At 42.4% G+C, this 22,007-nt stretch overlaps 1 protein-coding gene across 7 annotated transcripts in view; it reads left to right on the top strand.

Annotated features, from left to right (window-relative positions):
- The window catches only part of dmd (dystrophin), a 1,945,510-nt gene that overhangs the window by 1,823,778 nt on the left and 99,725 nt on the right, over positions 1-22,007 (top strand). For 6 of the 7 annotated variants that reach the window (XM_078559857.1, XM_078559853.1, XM_078559852.1 and 3 more), the window contains 4 exons: positions 8,899-8,960; positions 11,704-11,778; positions 17,016-17,217; positions 20,501-20,586. In XM_078559857.1, coding sequence (XP_078415983.1) covers positions 8,899-8,960; positions 11,704-11,778; positions 17,016-17,217; positions 20,501-20,586 — 425 coding nt within the window. Of the gene's footprint in view, positions 1-7,195; positions 7,517-8,898; positions 8,961-11,703; positions 11,779-17,015; positions 17,218-20,500; positions 20,587-22,007 lie in introns of those variants that run through there. The other variant, XM_078559859.1, reaches the window with a different exon arrangement.

Here is a 22,007-nt window from a genome sequence, read left to right as displayed (position 1 = left end):
AGTTGCTAAAGTGTGTGTTCGGACCAAAGGGCAGCAGGGTGCCCTGGAGAAATTGGAGATATTGTTGCTTCAGTTTCCATTAAGATTGGTTGAAATGGAAAATTAAAGATAGAGAGGTCAAATTAAGTGGCAAGACACAGGTAGGTCAGATCCATAGTTGGATAGAAGGTAGGTGTTCAGCCAAACAAATAGCTGACCAGTGTTGCTCTTTTCAATGTCCAGAGACTGCAATATGATCAGCAAACAACATGTTTTTTTTCTCCAGGTAATCTGCCCAAAATCAGCATGGCCAGCACCGAAATCAGGGAATTTAAGTAAAAATTGAATTCAGCACAAATCGAGTTGCCAGAGTCTTTTGTACTAGTTTGAAAAGCATTGCGTGAGAAGTCAGCCCTGTCCACAAAACTGACCATGTTCCATGGGAAGAATTAACCACCCTTAGAATTTCCGCTCATTGCATTTATTTGAGGCCTTTAAGGAGGTTCTAAAAATTACTGTGGGTGTATCTACACTACATGGCCTGTGCAGCGATTCAAGAAAACGGCTCACCACCACCTTCTCAAGGGCAATTAGGGATGGGCAATAAATGCTGGCCTAGCCAGTGACGCCCACATCCCGTAAATGAATAAATATAAAAAAGCAGAGGAAGGACTGAGAAGAAGGGTGAATTTGAGCGGGTGAATCCAATGCCAGGTCAGATACAGAAAGAGGAATAGAGGGGATTGAGAGAAAGAGAGACAAGTAAGAAAAATATAATTTAAAGTTTAACATTTCTAAAACCTCCATCAGCAATTCATAACCTGAAGCAATGAGGCTCCACACTTATAATTGTTCACTTCCTGGGCAAGAGGGATTACTCACAATTATCACATCATTAACAGGATGCTTATGCTAAACTTGGATTGTCGATGTCTGTGAGTCAGATTTCAGAAAGCAACAGAGGTGTGTCTGCTTGCTGGATGTTTTGCTTGAAATTCTGGAATAACCCTTTTTGGGTAGATTTGTTGGGAGAGGGAAGTGTTGCTCGAAGCAGTTGGTGCATACACTATGTGATGAATAACAAAAACTAGCTGTTGGAATTGGGAGCAGGCTCCAAAAGAAAAATGTCTCCTCGTTGAGCCTCAGAGAGTGCATGTAGTTTTTGGATTGAACAATTTTTCTTCATGTCGCATTCCACATAAAAAAAAGTACAGGGGAGCTTTCTTGCCACTACTATCAACAAATTAATTATTCTAAAGTGGCAAGTGATTTGTCAAAGCACAACATCCTGTGACAAATGCACCAATCTCTACACCTACTGGGTGTGACATAGTTTGCTATCCAAAGATCTCAATCTTGCATCTTACTGTGTGCGAATGGGTTGCCTCTTTTTTTTCTACAGATCAAAAATAACCATACTTCAAAATCAGTTTTTTGTCTATGAAGTGCTTTGGGACATCCTGAGGACATGAAAGGCACTTTAGAAGTGCAAATTCTTTTTTCCTTCATGGCAGCCTATTAAAGTGCAACATTGTCATCAGCCTGGCATTATCTTACTTATTATTATTACTTATTAGATTTTCATTAGAGAATGGCATTCATTAAGTTTGGAGCAAGAGAAATAACTGAAGAAAGAACTTCACTCAATGCCTTAATGGATAAATAGGCCATGTGCTATGGTAGTTTTTTTCATGGAATGTGGGTACCACTAGCTAGGCCAGCATTTATTGCCCAACCGTAATTGCCCTAGTTCAGAGAGCATTTAAGAGTCAAGATTGCTGTAGGTCTGCAGGCCAAACCAGGTAAGGATGGCAGATTTCCTTCCCTAAGGGACATTAGTGCTAGGTTTTTCCTGACAATCAATAATGGTTTCATGGTCATCATCAGGCTTTTAATTCCAGGGGCAGAATTTTTCGCTCGGCGTGCGGGCGCATGCCCGACACACCCGAACGTAAAATAGTGCACGATGACATCGGGTGAGCTTCCTGATGTCATTGCGTGATATTTTGGTCAGCGGTCGCATCCAGGTGCTGCACCCACGCCCGCCATTAATTAAGAGGCCACTTAAGGCCATTAAAAAGCCAATTGACGCTGATTTTTCATTGCCCGTGCGATTTTGCGCTCGTCGCACAGGCAAACGGGCAGACGGCCAACCAACAATTTCAAAAACCTCATCCCCAGATGGGATAAAAGGGGTCAGCAGCATTGCCAGTGTGAGTAGTGAGGAGTTTGGTACATAGTTTGCTGCTGGTGATTTTTGGTACTTGGTAGCTTCATCTTTGTTCGGAGATTCATTGTTTGCATTTCCAGGCTTCATTTCAGGATATATTGGTGCCTCCAAAGCCAGGATTCTTCCAGGTATCAGGCAGTATTCTGTTACCCTGGTAATGGGGATTGTGGTCTCTGCTGGTGGCACCTCCTCTGAGGAGGAAGAGAGGGACAGAAGGGAGAGGAGGCCATGTGTCCCAATGCAGCTTCCAGGGGAGGGACCTGCGGTAGGAGAGGTGCAGGTACAAGGGGCGCAGGGCCAGCAGGAAGTCCAAGGTGGAAGGGGCCGCAGAAGACACCACTATCCTGCTGCCAGGGTTTACAGGTGGCGATGCAACTACCTCAATATGTCTGAGGTGCAATGCCGAAGGAGGCTCCGCCTCTCAAGGGAGACAGTGACCTCCGTTTGTCAGATGATCGGCCCTGAGGTCAACTCTGACTGTGTGGGTGCACACCCCACGCCAGTGGCTCTGAAGGTCACAGTGGCCCTCAACTTCTATGCCTCCGGCTCTTTCCAGGGGTCAGTGGGGGGTTTGTGTGGAGTCTCCCAATCAGCTGTCCACAAGCTGCTGACAAGCTCTGTTCAGGTAGGTCCTGACCTTTACTCTTTACTGTACTGGTGAGGCCAGCCAGGCTGAGTGAGCCAGGGGCTTTGCAGCATTTTCTGGGTTTCCCCACGTCCAGGGTGCAATCGACTGCACACATGTTGCCATTAAGACGCCAGCGGGTCAGCCAGGCGCCTTTGTCAACAGGAAGGGATTCCACTCGATGAACATGCAGATAGTGTGTGACCACAGGATGCAGATTCTGCAAGGTACCCTGGCAGCTCCCATGACGTTTATATCCTGAGACACTCCCAGGTGTCGAGGCTCTTCAGTGCCCCAGCCCAACTGGATGGATATGGCTGCTGGGTGACAAAGGCTATCCGTTGAAAAGGTGGCTCATGATGCCTCTCCGCCACCCAAGTACAGAGGCAGAGCAGCGTTACAATACGAGCCATGCCTCCACAAGGGCGGTGGTAGAAAGGACCATAGGGCTTCTCATGATGTGCTTCTGAGGCCTGGACCGTTCAGGAGGAGCAGTACAATACCCTGCAGAGCGGGTGTCACTGATAGTGATTGCATGCTGCACTCTTCACAATCTGGCACTGGCAAGAGGGGACCCACTGGAGGCTGACAAGAGGGGACCCACTAGAGGGAGAGGATCTTGATGGAGCTGCCCAGACCACAGATGATGAGTCCAGTAGTGAGCCAGAAAAGGAGCACGGTGAACAGAACGCTGAGGGCATGAAGGCAGAACTCGGTAACCTCCAGGGAGGCAGGGAAACCTTGATCCAACGCTCCTTCAGCTAGGCTACCGAAGATCAGCTTCAACCACATGCCAGGGCTATCGTCATCTCAGATGTCTGAAATGACCCTTTCATTTGCACCTGAAGTCCGCTTAATGCCTGTGCAATAAAGTATCTAGCCACACACGTCCAGCATTACATGCTGGCACACCCTGCACCAAAAGAAAAAATGTGAAGCATACTCAAGCCATCAGAACCAAAGCAAATTTAATGTTATCATCACGTTGAAATCATTATGACATTACAATTACTAGTCTTGATGTCTACACCAGCAGACATATAAACCAAACATAAATAAACAAAAAATCACCTGTGAACTGTCCCTCTCATGCTCATGGTGCCTTAAATTTATGTTTCCGAGCGCTACGTCTTGGTGCCCTCCCCTCGCTGGCACCAGCATTGGAGACAGCCTGCTGACTCCACTGTCTGGTTGGTCTTGATGACCTTGACAATCGTCCTCTGGCCAGTTGAGCTTGTGGTGGCCCCACCGTGCAGGAAGTGGCCAGTGCCATGGCTGGCATCTCCCCAGTCATCGCAACCTCATCAGATGCCATGGTCACTGGCGGAGGGGCAGAGGAGCTGCTGCCATCATCCAGAGCGCCCTGAGAGGAGCCCGCAGAGACAGCAAGCAGCTCGTGTGCCAACGTGAGGTTGCTCTGGACCTCCTTGCTTACCATTGATGGATGGGCACCTAGCTGGGATACTGGGTGCCTCATCCATCTCTGGCACTGAGCACCTGAGGTCATTGCCTCTTTGAGGGCTTGCAGGTCCAAGCGCAACCATGGCATGCAGACCCTCATGGATCGCCGTCAGATCCTCCCTCACATCCCGCTGCACATTCAGCATCTTCCGCCTAATGGACAACTCCAGAGGCTTATCATCTGCCTTCAACTGACCATCATTCTCTTCCCCAGCAGTCCTCTGACTGTTGGCGCCCTGGGCACTCTCTGCTTCTGCCTGTACCTCAAACGAGTGCCGTCACCAATGTGCACTGACATTCTGGCTGCCGATCTAATGCCTACTAATGATCTAATGCTGGTATCTGTGCTGGTGCCTACTTCAGACAGCGGGTATGATGCAGGCGAAAGTGAAGCCTGGTAGTCCTCCGGCATCAGGGGTGGCCCTTTGGGGTCCAGAGAGCGAACGCCTGTTGGTAAACCTAAAAGGGAGAACAGGGACATGCCATTAGTTAAAGTCACCACACTGTCACTGTGCATGGCAGGTACATTGGAGATCTGCATCATAGTGCCATTGTCTTTCAATGATCAACGGGGACTCCAGGTTCGAGGTTCCCATCAATGAAGAGACTACACTAGAATGGTTGCACAATTCGTAAGTCTCACCTCTGTGCTCTTACCTTTGTTGGTCACCCCCGCCTCTCCACGCTCAGTTGCAGAGGAAGCGTGCCAGCTCTTGAGCTCAAGGGCGTCCTACATGAACCTGATGAGCAGCAGCAGTTTGGATGGACCTCCACCTGTACATGCCCTCTTTGCTTGGTTATGGCTCATCTTCTCCTGAAAGGACAGAGGAGCATTGATTAGTCCACTCTCTACCTGCAGTGCCATTGCAGCCTGGCCAACCCTACCTGAGGAACACCTTGCAAGGCACATCCAAGTCATGGCCCTTGAGCCACAAGGCACTCTCCAAGCAGCCAGGGCTCACCCCCTTGGCCAGCTCTGGCGTGATGGACAGTTGACACTCAGACTCTAGCACCCCTGAGGTCCACACCTTAACACTTCTGCACACTGACCCATGCCAACATGACACTGAGTGCAGCAGGTCATTAAACCTCTTCCAGCACTGCACCCATGTGCGCCGCACCACGTCATGGTTGCTCACCAGTGCTGCCACCTCCTCCCATGCCCTCTTTGTGAGGTATGGTGGCCTCCTCCTCCCATCTCTGGGAACAAGGGTGTCCCTCCTGGCTGCCGCCTCCTCTAGCAGGACTGCGAGGCATTCATCCAAAAAGTGGGGGGCCGAGTGCCCTCCTGCCTGGTGTCTCCAGCCGCACTCGATTCCATCAAGACGATGCAGAACAGACGTCCTTCCATGGCCTGGGGCTGCCTGGGCCATTTTTAACGCAGCTGCCGGGTCGCCATTGGACCTGGTCCCTCTGCAGGGCTGCCTTTTGCTGCACTCACACAGGCAAGGAGGACCTGTAGGCCTGCCTTAGGGTGCTGGCACCCTGGCCTGGTGTTTGGTGCTGCCTCCAGGCAGTTGGACTATCCCCATGTCAGCAAATTGGAGACCGACTGGAAAATTTAATGAGTCCCTTCATGAGCCTCATTGGCTGCCTGCCTCATGGGGTCAGGCAGCCTTGACAGGCCCTGAAAATGTCTCCCTCAGAATGGTCGGTGTCGGGAACCATTTCAGGAAATTGACACACTGGCCAGCACCTTTATTTTCAGCAGCTGTCCACCTCCACTTCCAACTTCAGCAAGGCCTGAAAATCTTGCTCTGTGAATTTGAAGATTTCAATCGAATAAAGTTGACTATAAAAAAAATGTAGAGATACTCATTCTGGCTTTGAATTTCCTCTATATTTGCAGCCTACATATGCAAATACAGACAGTCCCCCTACCAATGCAGAACATTGAGATATGTTTACGTTCTGACGTACTCTTCCAAATGTTAATTAAAACCAAATCAACTGCCTTCTGATATTCTGAAGTATTCAATTTGGCCTGTTCCCATCCCTGCACCCCCCCCACACCCACTCCAAAAAAAGTGCACTTTTTTTCTTTCCTGACAATTGTACTCATTTTGGTCTGTATACCATTAGCTACTCAGCCTGTTAGGTCAGGTTGCATTCTTCAGGTGCTGACCAACTGAGGCCTTCCATGTCATTCACTGTAATTATTCCGTAAAAGCATTTCAGCAAATAATAAACAGACATCTGGTGTGATCATACCTTCCAGTGGGAAATAGGAGGGGGAAATAGGAGGAGGAACTGGTGGCACTCGGCAGTTGGCACTGATTGTGTGGGGAGAGGTTAAACGATGGGGAGGTATTCGAATGGCACTGTACGCCTTATTGCCATGCATTCCTGACATTGCACAATCGTCTGAGAGTGCAGCTCCCTGAGTGCTGAGTGAAGTAAGTGCTCCAGACACTCGGCTCTTTGCTCTTTGCAAGATCAATCGGCCGATAGAAGAGTGGAAAGGTTAATGAACAGCGCTGTCAGCTCCACTTCTTTGTGAGAAAGTTAGAATTTGGGGCGGGTGGGCGACTTTGCAACTGTTTTTTTTTAGGACTTTAACAATGGAATTAGTGAGGATTCCTGAGTTTTATTTGTAACCCCCCCCCCTCCCTCCCTCCCTCCAAGTTGTAAAATTTTAATTGTAAACGATTTTCTAGTTTATGCCGCTTCTGCTAAAATAAATGGTTAATATTTTTAAGATGTTGCAAAGACCCATGATTTGTACAAGAGCACTGGGCTTAAGTCCTCGGAACTGATGCTGCTATTGGGTATTGTACACCTGCTGGGTGTCTGTCTGGCCACTTAGCATTGCCCTAGTGCAAAAAGGAGGGAGATCACAGATCATTTCTCAGCTGTCATTCAGCTGCAGTCGAGCAGGAGGGCGAGGAAGTATTATGTATAATGCAGAACTGCCTTTTGTGGCAACTGTACACTGTGTGTGTGTCCTCACCCTCTTCCTTCCCCTCAGTCCAACTCGATATACTAGGAAAGCTGCATTTTCTGCGGGAGCTTTAGCAGTCGCTTCATTGGGGGGAGGGTTCGAGTCTGGAAGCTCCTCCCCGACCGATCTACAGGCTCCCTCCTCATGTGTGATCGGCTTCTTCAGTTCAGCTTTTTTTTTTGGCCACTTGTGTGGTGTGCTCCATTTCTTATTTACAGGCTGTGTGGAGGAGTGCTGCTGGAACTAACTGCTTAAGCAAGATGAGGGAGCAGCTTAAGGGGTAGGTAGAAGAGAAACTCATTCATCACCGTAACTCGCTCGACTGCAGTAACTTTCACTCGTAACAAGGCAGTGCAGCTTTTTAATTTCACAGTGTTTATAATGTGATACTTCCGAATCGGAGCACAGGTTTGGGAATGCATGTAGCAGACAAGGTGCAGCCGCCTTGTTGCAGGGAACATTACAGGTGCTTTTAAGTTGCACGCTGGAATCCTTGGATTCCCCCTCCAGTTTTCAATTGAAAGGACAGACTTCCCTGGGAAGCAAAGATTATAGGTTGTTAAAATGACAGGTGAGGGAGCGGGGCGCAGCCGAGGCTGTGATCTCTCGCCGACAAAGAATCGGGTGTGTAAGTTGCTTTGGTGCGGGATTAGTTACTGCCGCCGGGACCCGGCCTGGGATTGCTGGAGCAGGAGGAAGTTAAAAAGGTCAACAAAGAAGTTTTGAACTCGAGATAGAGCAGTGAGCAAGGATCGGGTGGGGACTGGTTTCTGTGGAAGCAATGGCCCCTGGACAGAGGAATAGAACCGTAAATGAACTCTGAATAAGATAAATCATTTTCTGTTTTAACTGTGCTGCATTCCATTACTAACAAAAGGTGTGAATTAACGCAGTTGAAACCTGTTTGATGAAAACCTCTCGTCTAAAAGGGCACCTTGAGCAGCACTTTTTTGTATGTGTGTGTACTGCCAACCTCACCCTCGACTCAGCCAGTCTTTCCTTTTGTTTTCTGCCGCCTTCCCTTGGTTATCTATGCTGTTGTCCTTTCAAGTGGATTTGGGAGCCCAAAGAAGTGCTGACGGGGCAGATCTGTGGAACGACTTCACACAGTGCTTGTGCCCCCTCTAGCTCACCATTAAGAACAGCCATCGAAAATGACAGAGAACGTGTAAAAGAAGAAGACTTGCCAGGCACCAGTCCTTGATTCTTGCCACCAGCCCCCACCCTTCCCCCCTTTGCTTGCTTGTGTAAATTGAGGGTCATCTCCTCTCTAACGCTGAAAAAAAACTGCAATATTTGTTTAGGTCAAGGCAAATACCTGCAGCCTCCATGCAGTCTGCATACAAAGTAAGTCTGGGCCAGTAATCGGCAGAGAAGCTTGCTTTTTTATATTCAGTGATCCACTTGTTCTGAAAACTTATCCTGAGCTCCTTAGTACATTTTGGGAGCTGCCAGAATGAAAAGGAACAAAGTCGACTGCTGTGCTTCTCCCCTTCTAAAGCTTCCCAGATTAGTTAATCTGCAATCAGGGAATGAAAAGGTCAAGCAGAAGAAATACTTGAAGATTTGGCTCTCATTATGCAAGAACACAGCTTTTATCTGTTCAGGTTTAGCTAATTCCTATTCCTTTTTCCCTCTCTTTTCCTGTCTCTTTTCTTTCAGCCACCAGACCCAGACTACCTGCTGGGATCACCCCAAGATGACAGAGCTTTATCAGTCACTAGGTAAGAAAGCCTTTGAGCACGCTGTGTTTTTGAATTTGAACAATGTTGCACCACAATTTAAAATGAATTACTTTGTTAAGAGGAAGCATTTGAGAAAAGAACCTGGGAATGCACTTGGAGACAGGCCATGATTTCAACTGTCTTGTAGTTAATAAGGTTAGCTGAAAGGATGGAAGTTTTTAAAATGGAAATGAAGGCATTCTAATCTCACTGCATTAGTTATAGAAATGATTAGTATTCTACAATTCCACAGGAATCTTTATTACCATCTATTTTAGCAGTACAATTAAAGGCTGAATTTTTGCCAGACATAATTAATAGTAGTTACGAAAGCATTTCTTGTGAAAGCATATGCAATGCAAAGCAGCAGTTCACACTTTGCATTGCAGTGCAGTCTGCGTGTGGTCAATTATTGGCAGCACAAATTTCTAGGTCTCTTTGGATTTTTCTTTTTAAACCCAGACCATTATTTCCATGGGCCTCTGTTTACTGCTGGCATTGTGGTGTGCAATCCTCATTCACATCTTCCACAGGCCTCTGCAGGTTTCACTGGGAAAGTGTAAATACTTTAGATGGTTAGTCAGAGAAAGGGGGGGGGGTAGAATTTCAAATTTCTTTTGTGTTATTCACTGTATTTGACTTACGGGTTGCATTAGTACTTTTATTTTAATATTGAATTAAGCTTACCTTCCTGTACTTTGTTGTTCAATCCTTTGAGCCAGTCTCTGCTTTTGTATGAATTTGTTTTGCCAATAATTAAAACTGAATTTTGTGGTATTAAACTAATAGGTTACATTGTGGAGCAAACTTACACTGGAACCTCCGTTATTTGCCATAATAACAGGATTCCCTTGTAGATAATTGGAACAAGGAGTCCCCAAAATTAGTTCTTAAATGTACAGCACGGCAATATTCTGGGAACAGGAATGAAGACACATACAACACAAAAGTAATAAAAGATACTTTGTGTGCTTTCATTCTTTGCAATGAAAAGATGAAATCCAAGTAAGAAAAGAAACATAAGTAGCCTCTGCACTATTTCAACAAAGGCTTTCTCCTGCATAAATTCTCAAAGATAAGCAGGAAAACATATAATCAAGACTCCAGTATAATAGATGAATATTCTGGAACAATACAGAAGATTTCTGCTCATAGATAATGTGTACCCTTCTCACGTGCTAGTGAGGTTGACTTTTTCCCTATTAGACAGTAACGTGCCACAGTAGCATTCATTCTTGTCCAAATGCAATCAATAGTACAATGAGCATTGATTTCAAATAAAATGTTTCAATCCACATGATTATATAAAGTCTATTTGAAAATATAAACTCTTTCCCTTTTTAATCCAGTGCCGTCATGGGGAGCGAACAACTTGGTTATTGTTACAAGTCTGTTGTCTTGCATGGATTTGTAGTCAACAGAAGATGAATATTTTTTTCATTTTCATCCATTCACCAAGGTCCAGAGCTCAAACTGATTAAAATGCATGCTTCTCACTGTTTTCATGGCCATTTGCTTAATTTTACAGAACAAATTTCATTCAAATATACAACAACTGTATTATAGAAATATTCAGAATTCCTTTTAACCTGCACCATTTTAATTGTTGAAAAATCAAAATAAATTTTAATTGGACCTGCAGATGAACTACCTCATAAAGGCAAGGTTTTACATCAAGCTAACTTATTTTAAAATTAAATACTTTATTTCAGTCCAAATTAAAAATCTGGAGAATTGATGACCTCAGTCAATTAGCAGGCATTTGTGGTTAAAATGAGTAAAATTGAGAAATCCTGTGGTCTGCCAGCCCCAAAATAACATTTGTGAGATGAATTGCACTTTATATTTTAAAGCGTGGAACTCCTATTGAACGGTATAAGACCCATGAACTGCAATTGATTTAGTATGTAGCCTGTAACTGCTGTGAATGATTTACTCAGTGTTAGGAGAGGCTTATGTATATGCACATCTGTAAAATGGACATTTCTGGACAAAATGCCAGTTGACTGTAGAATAAAATTATCCTCTAAATGATTACATTAGCATTTATGGACTGAAATTTTAGTAAACTGAGATTATCAATGAGTAAATGTACAGAGAACATGTAAAATTTGTAATTCCTACATAGAGCACCACTGATCATCAGTACAACATCATTGACAGTACACAACAGGAAAAGAAAGAGAGTTAATGGGGGACAAATGTCCCTCTAAACTTCACAATATATTCTTTGAAAATAATAAGCAGACATGAATCTTTTAAGGCTGAAATCTGATTTTGGAATTAACATGAACAGTTATAAATAAAATTTGACTTCAATAATATTGAAATTTTGTCATCATTCCCTTTACCCATTATTCTCCAAGATCCTGAAATTAGACCATCTGAGATTAGTGTAAGCAAGGTTTAATAGTTTGTATGAAATTCATTCCACCATCATTTTACTCGAGTTGCCAACTTGTTTGTTGCCTCAAATAAAATAGCAGGAAGTGCCTTAAGGCAATTTTATGAAGTGTTTATATGCTCATAGCCAGTGGCATAATTTCAGGGCCATTTTTGATTTTGTGAATCATTATTGTTCAGCCTGTGTAGGTTCATGAAGCTATAGTTACAAAATAGCCATATAATGTTGAAAGATAATATTTTGTGAACTGAAATCTATACCTACTCAAATGGCTTAGAACGATACAAATTTACTTTTGAGACACTCCACTGAAAATATTTTGTGGTTTTTTTTCTATAGCCGACCTAAATAATGTAAGGTTCTCTGCGTACAGAACAGCCATGAAGCTGCGAAGACTACAGAAAGCACTTTGCCGTAAGTATGGGCTTCTCTTCTTTCTCTTCTATGCCAAGCAGCACAAAAGGCAATGCATTTCTTGGAACAGGAATAGGCCATTCAGCCCCTCAAGCCTGTTCTACCATTTGATGAGATCATGGCTGAGCTGTGACCTAACTCCACATATCCACCTATGCTCCATATCCCTTAGATACCTTTGGTTAACAAAAATCTACCAATCTCTGATTAAAATTAACAGTTGACCCAGCATCAACTGCGATTTGTCGGAGTTCCAAACTTCTACTACTCTTTTTAAACTTAAGTCCTGAGAGGCCTGACTCGTCATTTTTAGACTTTGCTCTCCAGTCCTAGATTTCCCCAACCAGCAGAAATAGTTTCTCTATCTACCCTCTCTGTTGCCCTTAATATCTTGAAAAATTCAAACAAATGGCTCCTTAACTTTCTAAACTCCAAGGAATACAATTCTGGTTTGCATAATCTCTCTTCACAATGCAGCCTTTGGTGTCCAGGTATCACTCTAGTAAATCTTCTCTGCGCACGATCCTTCTCTCCACACGATCCAAGGCTAATGTATTGTTCCTAAGTGTGGTGTCCAAAACTGTTCACAATACCCTAGGTGTAGTCTAACCAGGATTTTGTATAGCTGAAATGTGACTTCCAAGTCTACCAATTTTGCTTTCAGCAGATCATGTTCTGGGCCATTTCCTTACAAAGATGTTTATGTGGCCAGATTGTTGGCCTGACTCACAGCCTATATCAGGAAAATGGGTAGAACCAATGGGGGAGGCATGGAGATGTCAGCACTCCCATTGGGTGCACAGAATGTCAACTCAGGACGTAGAGATTGGAGTGCTGTTTGCCAAGGCAACAACGTGGGGAAGGGGGTATTGGTTCCCTTCAAGTATCTCACTGCATGTCAACCAAGTATTCAGAGATTGAAACCCTTGTCTCTGCATTCTAAGCCTGTATGTGTGAAAATCCTCCCCTTCCGACTCAGACTCATGAAAGTTACCACTGAGTCAAGAGTCACTCCAAATATGATTATATACTGACAAATATTTCTTAAAAATATAAGTAGAAAATGTTGCAAATGCCCAGGTGGTCCATGCGCATCTGTAAAGACTAAATTATGGCTCATGTTTCCACAAGAGGCCCTTAGTCATTATCTAGGGAGTGTAGATAAAGGGTTTCTATCTGAGATGTGGACAGACCAACTGCAATTTCCAGTGTTTACAGCTTTTTTTTGCAAATACTTGTGCTGCTTCTGATCCACAGCACTTCTGATCTTACAGCACTCATTAATCAAGTTTTTCCAGCTGAATTGCAACAATTGTTCATCTATAAAGCTGTGGTACTCCACAGTTGCTACAAAAATTTTATCATGTTTCGGTGGGTTTTAAAATCTGATTGAACAACAGTTTTGCTAATTGTAGTTTGGTTTGATTGTATTCTTTACAGTGGAGGTCAGTATCAGGGAAGAAATTTTTTTTCGACTTTGCCAATTTTCCCCCCCTCCTGAGTGCATTGACTCCTTGCAGGGAAACAGTTTCATGGATACTGGTCGTCCTCCATTATCTTGAAATGGTCATTATTCATCAGCTTAGACAATGAGATGCGACAATCTAGCTTCAACATGCTCAGGATTATGCTATAGTGTGATACCCACTGTCAATAACTACGTTGTCACAAGAACTAAATGCTTGTTGTAGAAAGAGAGTAGCATTAAAGGGATTAAATACATATATGTAATTAATCGATAAAGTTTAGCATAGGTTGATGGAAGTACTGAGCAAGAAGATATTCTTGGACCATCTGTGTGTCGCAGTTTTAGTTAAGGAAGTGAGGCAACCATCTACTTCAACAAGCCCACAATGAGTTCTGTACAGCTTCATGAATGAGAATGAAACATTGCATCATGAGCACCCATCCATGAAGTCCAAGTGTTCGGAGCATGCTTCACTTTTTGTGATAGTAATGAGTTTCAGCTGAAGTTGGAAAGTAAAACATGCAGTGCAGTCACTTCATTACTATCCCATTAATTGTGAAAATGTGATCTTTATCTGCATTTTTGGATCAGATAAATGATGCAAAAAATGTTACAGAATCCTGAACACGAAACATTTGCATCCATGTTCTTTGTGGCATTAGAAGCTTCAAAGTCATTGCAAGTTAATGTTCTGGTTTAAAAAAAGATCAGTTTACCAAATAGATGTTGTGTCAGTTTGGGTTGTGCATGTGTTCTCAAATAGTTGTGAATGTCTTTACAAAGTTTGGTCCATTTAGATTGAAGTTTTGCTTCTAATTAAACTACTTGAAAACTGCTTGAAGGAATCAATTAGTTATCATTGATTACTTTCCTCAAGGGGGATCTCACTATTACTTGTTAGCCCATAGATAGAATTGTTGTGGTGCTGGTCGTACATTTCCAATTCCACAAGTAAATTGATATTAAGAGAACTGTGTTTCTCAGTCCCTTGTGGGAACGATTGTAACAAATGGTTTGTTGAATGCTGATGTCCGACAAGACATGCAACTTGATATAGTTAAATTTGTGTTTGTCTGCAAATTAATGTAGTTGACCTTCTGGAAAAGAAGGTTTGGAAAGGTGACTCAACTAATTAAATAAGAATGAGTTTCACTTGAAGTAGGTTGCTCCTAATTTATATCTATTAAAGGAACACAAAATAACCAATAACTTGGCAAAAAAATACGTATCAGAATGACTTTTGCAAAGGCTTGCCCTTGATTTATGTGCATTGGAGGAACATGGATCATTTGGTTATTACACTGTGACATATGTTAGCAGAGCAAGACTTACAGGTCAGTCAGGTTCACTGTTTTTCTGTACAAATATATTGCTGTTTCATTTTTTTTTTACAGGCATGAATTAAATCTGCCACTTCTTTTCTTAAGCCTGAGACATTTATTTTTTTAACCTGCTGTTGTTGCAAATTTGTATAAGACTTTGGCTGTATTTCAAAACTTACTGACTGACTTACTGACCTTATCGTACTGCTGTGTTTCGTGAGGAAACAGTTGATAAGCCTGAATCCTTTTTATTCATAGGGGCATTTCATTATGTTAGGGATTTTTTCAGGTAGGATGCGTTGTTCCTAAAACTGTTTTTATATTGAACTTCAGCTGCTGGTTCCTGTACCTGATTGGCAGGTCGTAGAATAATAGAGCTCAGTAGGAGTTAATTCAACCCATCATGCTGGTACCGGTTCTTGAAAAAGGTATCCAATTAGTTCCACTGCCCTATTCTTTTCCCATAGCCCTGCGCATTTTCCCCCTTCAAGTATTAATCCAGTTACCATTTGAAAGATATTGTTGAATCTGATTCCACTACTCTTCCAAGCAAATCATAACTTGCTGCATTAGAAAGGTAAATCTGAATTTGTTAAAGAAGGAGTCAGGATACACGTTTTCCTGGGTTTGACCATTTCCTGTCAGCCTAACTCTGGCAATTAAAGATACAGCATAATTTTAGACATCATGAGGATGTGGTGTGGCATGCTGTCTCCACTCTCTCCCCCCCCCCCCCCCCCCCCCCCCCGCCCCACAAATACACATGTATATACACACACACACATACACTGTTGTGATAAAGTCCTGATGTAACTCAGTGTGGTTAATGTTTTGTGCATCTGCATCATGACAGAAATCAGTCCTACTCTATGCCTCTTCCCCTGCTGGAGTACAAACTTTCTCAAGCTTATTTTCAGAAAAAATGGTCATTTAAAGATTAATGCTTTGTGACTGTAGGCATAACCAGCGAAATAATCACATAATGATGTTACCAATCCCATCGTCATTCATACCCATATTTACAAGCCTGCTGAAATAATATCATAGAACACTTGAGCAGAACATAGTGACAGCAACAAATTTGTGACAGCAAGAACAAAAATGCTGACAAAATGCACCACAAGTTTCAAACTAAGTGAAAAAGCAATTTGTTGTGCTCGAGGAATGTACACTTTTTGAGAGGCAAAGTGGTGAGCTGAGGGTTGATCTAATCATAGAATTTCACAGCTTGGAGATGCAGTGCGATTTTGTTGCTGATATTCATAAGGAAGAATTTTCCCTCCATCGGAAGGGGGGAGTGCAGGAGCGGGCGCGGGCAGGCGTGCCTCCGATTGGCGCCCCTAATCGGGGGCACGTCGCCATTTTACGTGGGCAGACCAATTAAGGCCCGCCCAGCGTGACGTCCGCCAGGAAGCGCTATGCGCTCCCTGTGTGGGCGGGGGGGGATTCCCTCAGCCGGGAGTGCGTTCTTTCGCATGCATGCGCGCGAAAGAGCACATTACTCTCCTTGAGGCTAAGTGCTGCCACAGGGAGTTCGGCGCCAAATTTAAAAATGGTCAAGGTACACAGACAAAGTTTCCCTGACCTGTCCCCTCATGTGACACTGTCACATGAGCTGGGACATGTCCATGACTTTTAATCAAACATTTATTAAAATTTTAAAAAAGCCTCATGAAACCTCATTCCGCCCGTGGATGAGGTTTCATGCTTTTTCGGAAGCCCGCCAGGGCTCCCGGCCTGCCTGCCAACCTTAAGGTTAGACGGGCAGGTTCACTAATTATTTCAATTACTTTTTAAATGGCCTCAATAGGACGTTGACAGGTCGGCGGGCGCACAGCTGATTCGGCTATGTCCCTTTCGACCTGGAAATTGAGATGATGCGGGGTGAAGTTGGGAGTTCCGCCCGGCGTCATCCCGCGCCATTTTAGATGTCGGCGAGCGGGCCCCAACCCCTGCTCGCCGACCTAAAGATCCTGGCCATTGTTTGAATCTCTAGTCGGGCTTTATTACTGAGTTTCATAGTTTGTATCTGCACTGGTATTTTGTTACTTAAACACACAACCTACATCTGCAGTGGGATTTTGCTGCTGATATTCAGTCTGTATTTGAGTAAATCCTTGCTCTGAACTTTACAGTTTCTATCTATACGGTAGGTTCGGATGCTATTCAAGTGAAAAAAAGGGCTAGTGTGCTGATGCTTCTGCTTCCCCCTCAAACATTACTTGTTTTATTGACGCATAAATTATTTCTGGTTGGCAACGTTGGGAATAGGATTGATGCTGAATAGTTTTATACTGCCTCATAATGTATTACAAGGTAGACACATACAGGATGATTTGCAGCAAAGTGATGTCATCTTACTGATTTGGCCAGTGGGAATCCTGTCAAATGATTGTTGTAAAAATTCAAATGTAATTTTAATATGAGTTCTTTCCATTTCTCCACAGTGGATCTTCTCTCGTTGCCAAGTGCTTGTGAGGCCTTTGACCAGCACAATCTAAAGCAAAATGATCAACTAATGGATATTTTGGAGATAATTAACTGCCTGACTTCAATCTATGATCGACTGGAACAGGAACACAGTAACCTTGTCAATGTGCCTCTCTGTGTGGACATGTGTCTTAACTGGCTCCTCAATGTCTATGACACGTATGTGTTGCATTGAACAGTATATCTAAATCAAACAGCACCAATACAGGAAGAAAGGGATATGGGAGGGTTTGGCAAGACTGATATATTTCTGGCAGACACCCGTGGGCAGAATTTTGCCCTTGATGGGCGGGTGGGCCCCACGGTCTTGGCTGTGGGTGGGCAGCCGATTGCTGCTGCCGAAGTGGGTCCAGCCACCATGGCCAACTCGCCGACTGAAAAATTCTGGCCCATGTCTAAGGAGGCTATCTGGGCTACATGATGTCTGTTGGCTTTTAAAGGTGCAGTTGCAGCTTCTGTCACCTTACCTGAATAAGATTTCGCTCAACAACCATGTAGACCCATAAAATATTATTGAGAAAAACTCAGCTCTCTAATGTTAAGAGTTTTGTTATTTAAAACTACATTGATTATTTAGAAGCTGCTGTCAAAAGAAATAAAGGGATATTGACTTCAGGAGATAAGTGCTTGACAAACTTTTTCTTTTCAGACGTAAATGCAGTGACATGCTTTGCATCAAAGCATTGCGTCTCTTTCATGTGACATCATCTAATGCCCACTCACTCCCCTCAGCAACTGCTAGCAAACAATTGTTGACAACCAGAAACAGGCTGTTGGATTACTCTCTCTTGGCTTGAAGGTGCCAAGCAGAGTGTTGAAGAAAAAGAGCACAAAATATTAGAGAAAATGGGAGAAACTTAATCTGAAAAATAACCCCATGGGGGAAAAAACTTTGTTATCCAAATATATTAAGGGGCAAAGGCAGGTACATGGAGTTAGATTGCCAATCAGCCATGATCTCATTCAATGGCAGAATGGGCTGGAGGGGCCTAATAGCTTGATCTTGTTACTATGTTCCTATGAAAAAAAATATTTTTCATCACTCTAACTCCAGTAGGTGTATTTGGACATTCCTAGTCATTTAAAGTAGAATCCTTGTTGCTTGATTATTCTTTCTCTCTAATTGTTTAATATTCCTATCATCAATTTAATATAAGCACTTAATACAGCACAATTTACAGCACCATTTGAAATTTAGAGGCGCATCTAATTCCATAATTAAAACAACTAAGTGTTACTGAGCAAAATAAGTTTATTCAGGGCCATGATTTAATCTGCGAATAAAACCCTGTCCACAGTATTAAAATACATCTTTGCTCTTTCTGTTTTTAAAGACTTGGGGAGTAGATACACAAAGAAATTTTGAGAACAACAGACTGATGCAGCAGAAGACAATGCATAATCTTTGATATCAGCCACGCTTTCTACTGCTCGCAGCTGAAAAAACAGTGTTAAGCGTGTCTTTTAGCAGCAGCCATGTCCCTTTAAACGAAAAGCAAAATACTCATGGAAAGAACAGTGGGATGTTGGATTTCAGTCTTTGTGTAAATTAAGAATTGTGTGGTTTTATCAGTTCCAGGAGTTGATTGCCTACCCTGAAAGTCCTTATAATGGAGACACTGCATTCTGAGGGAGTGAGAAAACAGTAAATGTTGACAGTACATTATATGCTTGGCTGAGATACTGGCAATACCCACACAGTTATAAATTCAGATTTATCTCCAGTGTGCAGATGGTTTCATTGCATACTTCTTTATTGCAAATTCTCATTGCAGGGCACAGTAACCATATTGCTTTGCCTGAGAGCTGAACTCCCAGAAAATAAGGTGGCCTGGAGTCGTCCATTTCTGGCATCCAGTCTGAGTTAATCAACTTCAAACCATTTGTTGAAACTAAATTAAATTTTAACTGAGTATTTTCTTACAAACAGGAGGTTAGGTAATTAGGATTTTTTTCTTTGAGTTTTCCCTTCTTTAGCTGCCCACTCCAGAAAGTGCTGTGTTTTATTCCACTGACATTACTAACGCACCCTAGCAGCAATTCAAGTGTAAGCCTAGATAGTACTGGCAATCTATTCAAATGTTGGGGCTGTATCACCTAAGCCTAGTTTTATCTTCATCCTACACCTATACGTGTATGCTTTTGAACATATGCACAGCATTCAACTGGGGGAATTATCAGATTTTTTTTCTCATCACTCTCAACTCTAGTAATGCTCAATCCATTTATTGCTGCTATACTTCCCTAATGCAGAGCGCACCAGAGATTGACATTTTGCTTTCAAGGTCTATGGGGCTCAACACCACCCCACACAATGCACGTAGTTAAGAGCCCAATTTGGTTTCGTTCTCCTTTGGTAATCTCAGCTGAGCTTTTTAATTCGTACTTGATCTATTACAAAATTTAAAAACAGAATTCTAAATTTGATGTATTACTTGCATTGAATAATGGTGATAACATAATTGGCAGAAATTTTAACCTCCATTGAAGGTCCATGAAGTCAGAGGGGAGTAATATTGGCCAGGGTAGTAAACAAATTATCTATTCAGTCTCATGGCTAACCTGCCCAGTGAGTTAGGTTAAAATGACCCCTGCTGTATCTCATCGCTTTGCATGTTGGAAAAAAGAGGCACTAACTTCATGAAAAACGTTTGCAAAATTTCGGTTTCCTTATTTAAATATATGACATTGCAACATATACTGGTTCACTTAAGTAATGAAGATTTGAAAGCAAGTTGTTCTGGCTGTTCTCTTCCTACAAACGCAAAATAGTTTTTAAGCGCTCTCATGAATAGTCTTTTAAATCTTGCACAGGTCGGAGTTTATAAAGCTGAATGACTAGCACTTGTTAGTGGTGTCTAACAAATGTTCTGCATCCCAGGGCTATCAATTCGTTTAATGCAAACAGCAGAAAATAGTTGTCATTGTTCAGTGCTTAAGCTATAAAAAGACATGGATATGTAATAAATATTTTATACAGAGTACCAAACGAGCTTAATAATGACAACCTCCAGTTGTGACATCATCAGACAACCGAGTGTGACCTGTTGGATGGCACTGAGTTATATGTAAACATGGGCTTCTCTAAACGTGTTCATAGAGAAATGAATTTTCAGACCATTGTCTAGTGACTAGATTTGTGTGAAATACTCTTATGTTATCCAGCTTCAAAGGATTTTCTTCAAATCCCACATCAGTGTACTGAAGCTTGCACGATGTTTTCTGATTTACCCTTAGTCCTCATGGTTCTTGGATTTCAGGGGATTATGCTTTGTTTTGCCCCAGTTTGCATGGTTCTAGAATTTCACACTATCTTATGCCACCACAAAGAAATTTCTATAACATACAAAATTTTATTTTTTCATTTGTAAATCTCAGTTGAGTATGTTGGACATGTATCATTGATGAGGAAGCCTGATTTTTTTTTTCTCTGTCTATCTAGTGGTCGAACAGGGAAGATTCGTGTTCTGTCCTTCAAAAGTGGCATCTTGTCGCTGTGCAAAGCGCACCTTGAAGACAAATATCGCTGTAAGTTTGTGTTGTAATTTTTAAAAGCCTTTTCTGTTACCATATCTTTTTTTCTTCATTAAAACAAAAAAAAGACTTTGTTGGGTTGGCCACAGTAACATCAACTTGACCAAAAGGAAAAATGATTACGGGATTTTCAGTTCATCATTATATGTTATCATAGGCTTTCTTCAACCTTGGTGGTTCTCTGTTTCATGGATCTTAGCTTTCTTAAAGTTTGTATTTTCTCTTTTTGATTAACTTTATTCCCTTAATGATTTTTCTGTATTAGACAAATAACAAGCATGCAAACATTAAAGTGGTTAAACTAGTACATCATAAAGAAATGCAGCAGTTAATATAACTTCGAGATTGACATGCCTCATTAACTCACAAGCACCAATTCCACAGTAGGCCCTGTACATTGAAAATAGCTCAATTGAAGATGCCTAGTTACATCCCCAAGAAGAATGCTCAAATCCTGTTTGTTCTGCCTTGCACTCCATGTAATAGCCTGGCATTACAATCACTGCAAACTGTTAAGGCGCCACCAAGACAGTACCAGCACATATTATCAGTGTACAGCAAGATATTGTTACACAGTACAAGAATTCCTATAGATACAGAAACACTAATCATCATGAAACCTTAAAAGAGACATTGTCACCATGAAGCAAATGTTTGACCAGCCCTTGTTTGTGTTCAAACACAAAACCAATTGGCACGAATGTGCCATGGTGTCACTTGTACATAATGTAATCACAGAGTAAGTGACGCGTGGTTCTTCTGACTTTTCTTCCTCCTCAAACCAGAAGTTTCTTTGAAGTGCAACTCCTTTAGTGATTTAAACTAAATAGAAAATGGGCTATTTTCCAAAAATTGCTTGCTTACATTTTAATTTTTCACATAAACTGTAGGGAAATGCTTTACATTTGCTAAATGACTGATTAGGATTTTGCTGTAAGAACATGGAACAGTAGAAATTAGATATTGCTGCACCCATTTTACAGATTTTAGTTAAAAGATACAAGTGTATTAATGAGATAAGCAACCCATAGCACTGAAATTTGAGATATTCTACAAAGCTTTTCTGTGAGACTGGTTTATCATTAACTCTTTCTGATGTTGCCATTTTGATAGTCACATCTGGCTGAGAAATTATCCTACCTTGACTGCTGTGGCACTGGCTTGTACTATTGATAGATTTCACCAATTTCAGAATACGCAGCCCTTGTACAAGCCTCTGCTGCTACCAAGTCTGGCCTCAGGAAAATGAATTCCCGCTTTAGAATTGAGACATTGTATTATAAATGGCATCTCATCAAGTTCCAAATATTTTTTATCAGTGAACAATGTACAGAGCTTGAGAATGCGATGACATACACAATGGAACGTTACCAGGTTTATAATTGTTCTTAACAGGATAAGAGAAGAATAGGAAA

The sequence above is a fragment of the Cetorhinus maximus genome, chromosome 16 (assembly GCF_964194155.1).
Source record: "Cetorhinus maximus chromosome 16, sCetMax3.hap1.1, whole genome shotgun sequence".
In the NCBI taxonomy this organism is placed as follows: Eukaryota; Metazoa; Chordata; class Chondrichthyes; order Lamniformes; family Cetorhinidae; genus Cetorhinus; species Cetorhinus maximus.
The sequence above is the reverse complement of the archived record's forward strand: the minus strand, read 5'-3'. Positions and strand labels throughout refer to the sequence as shown.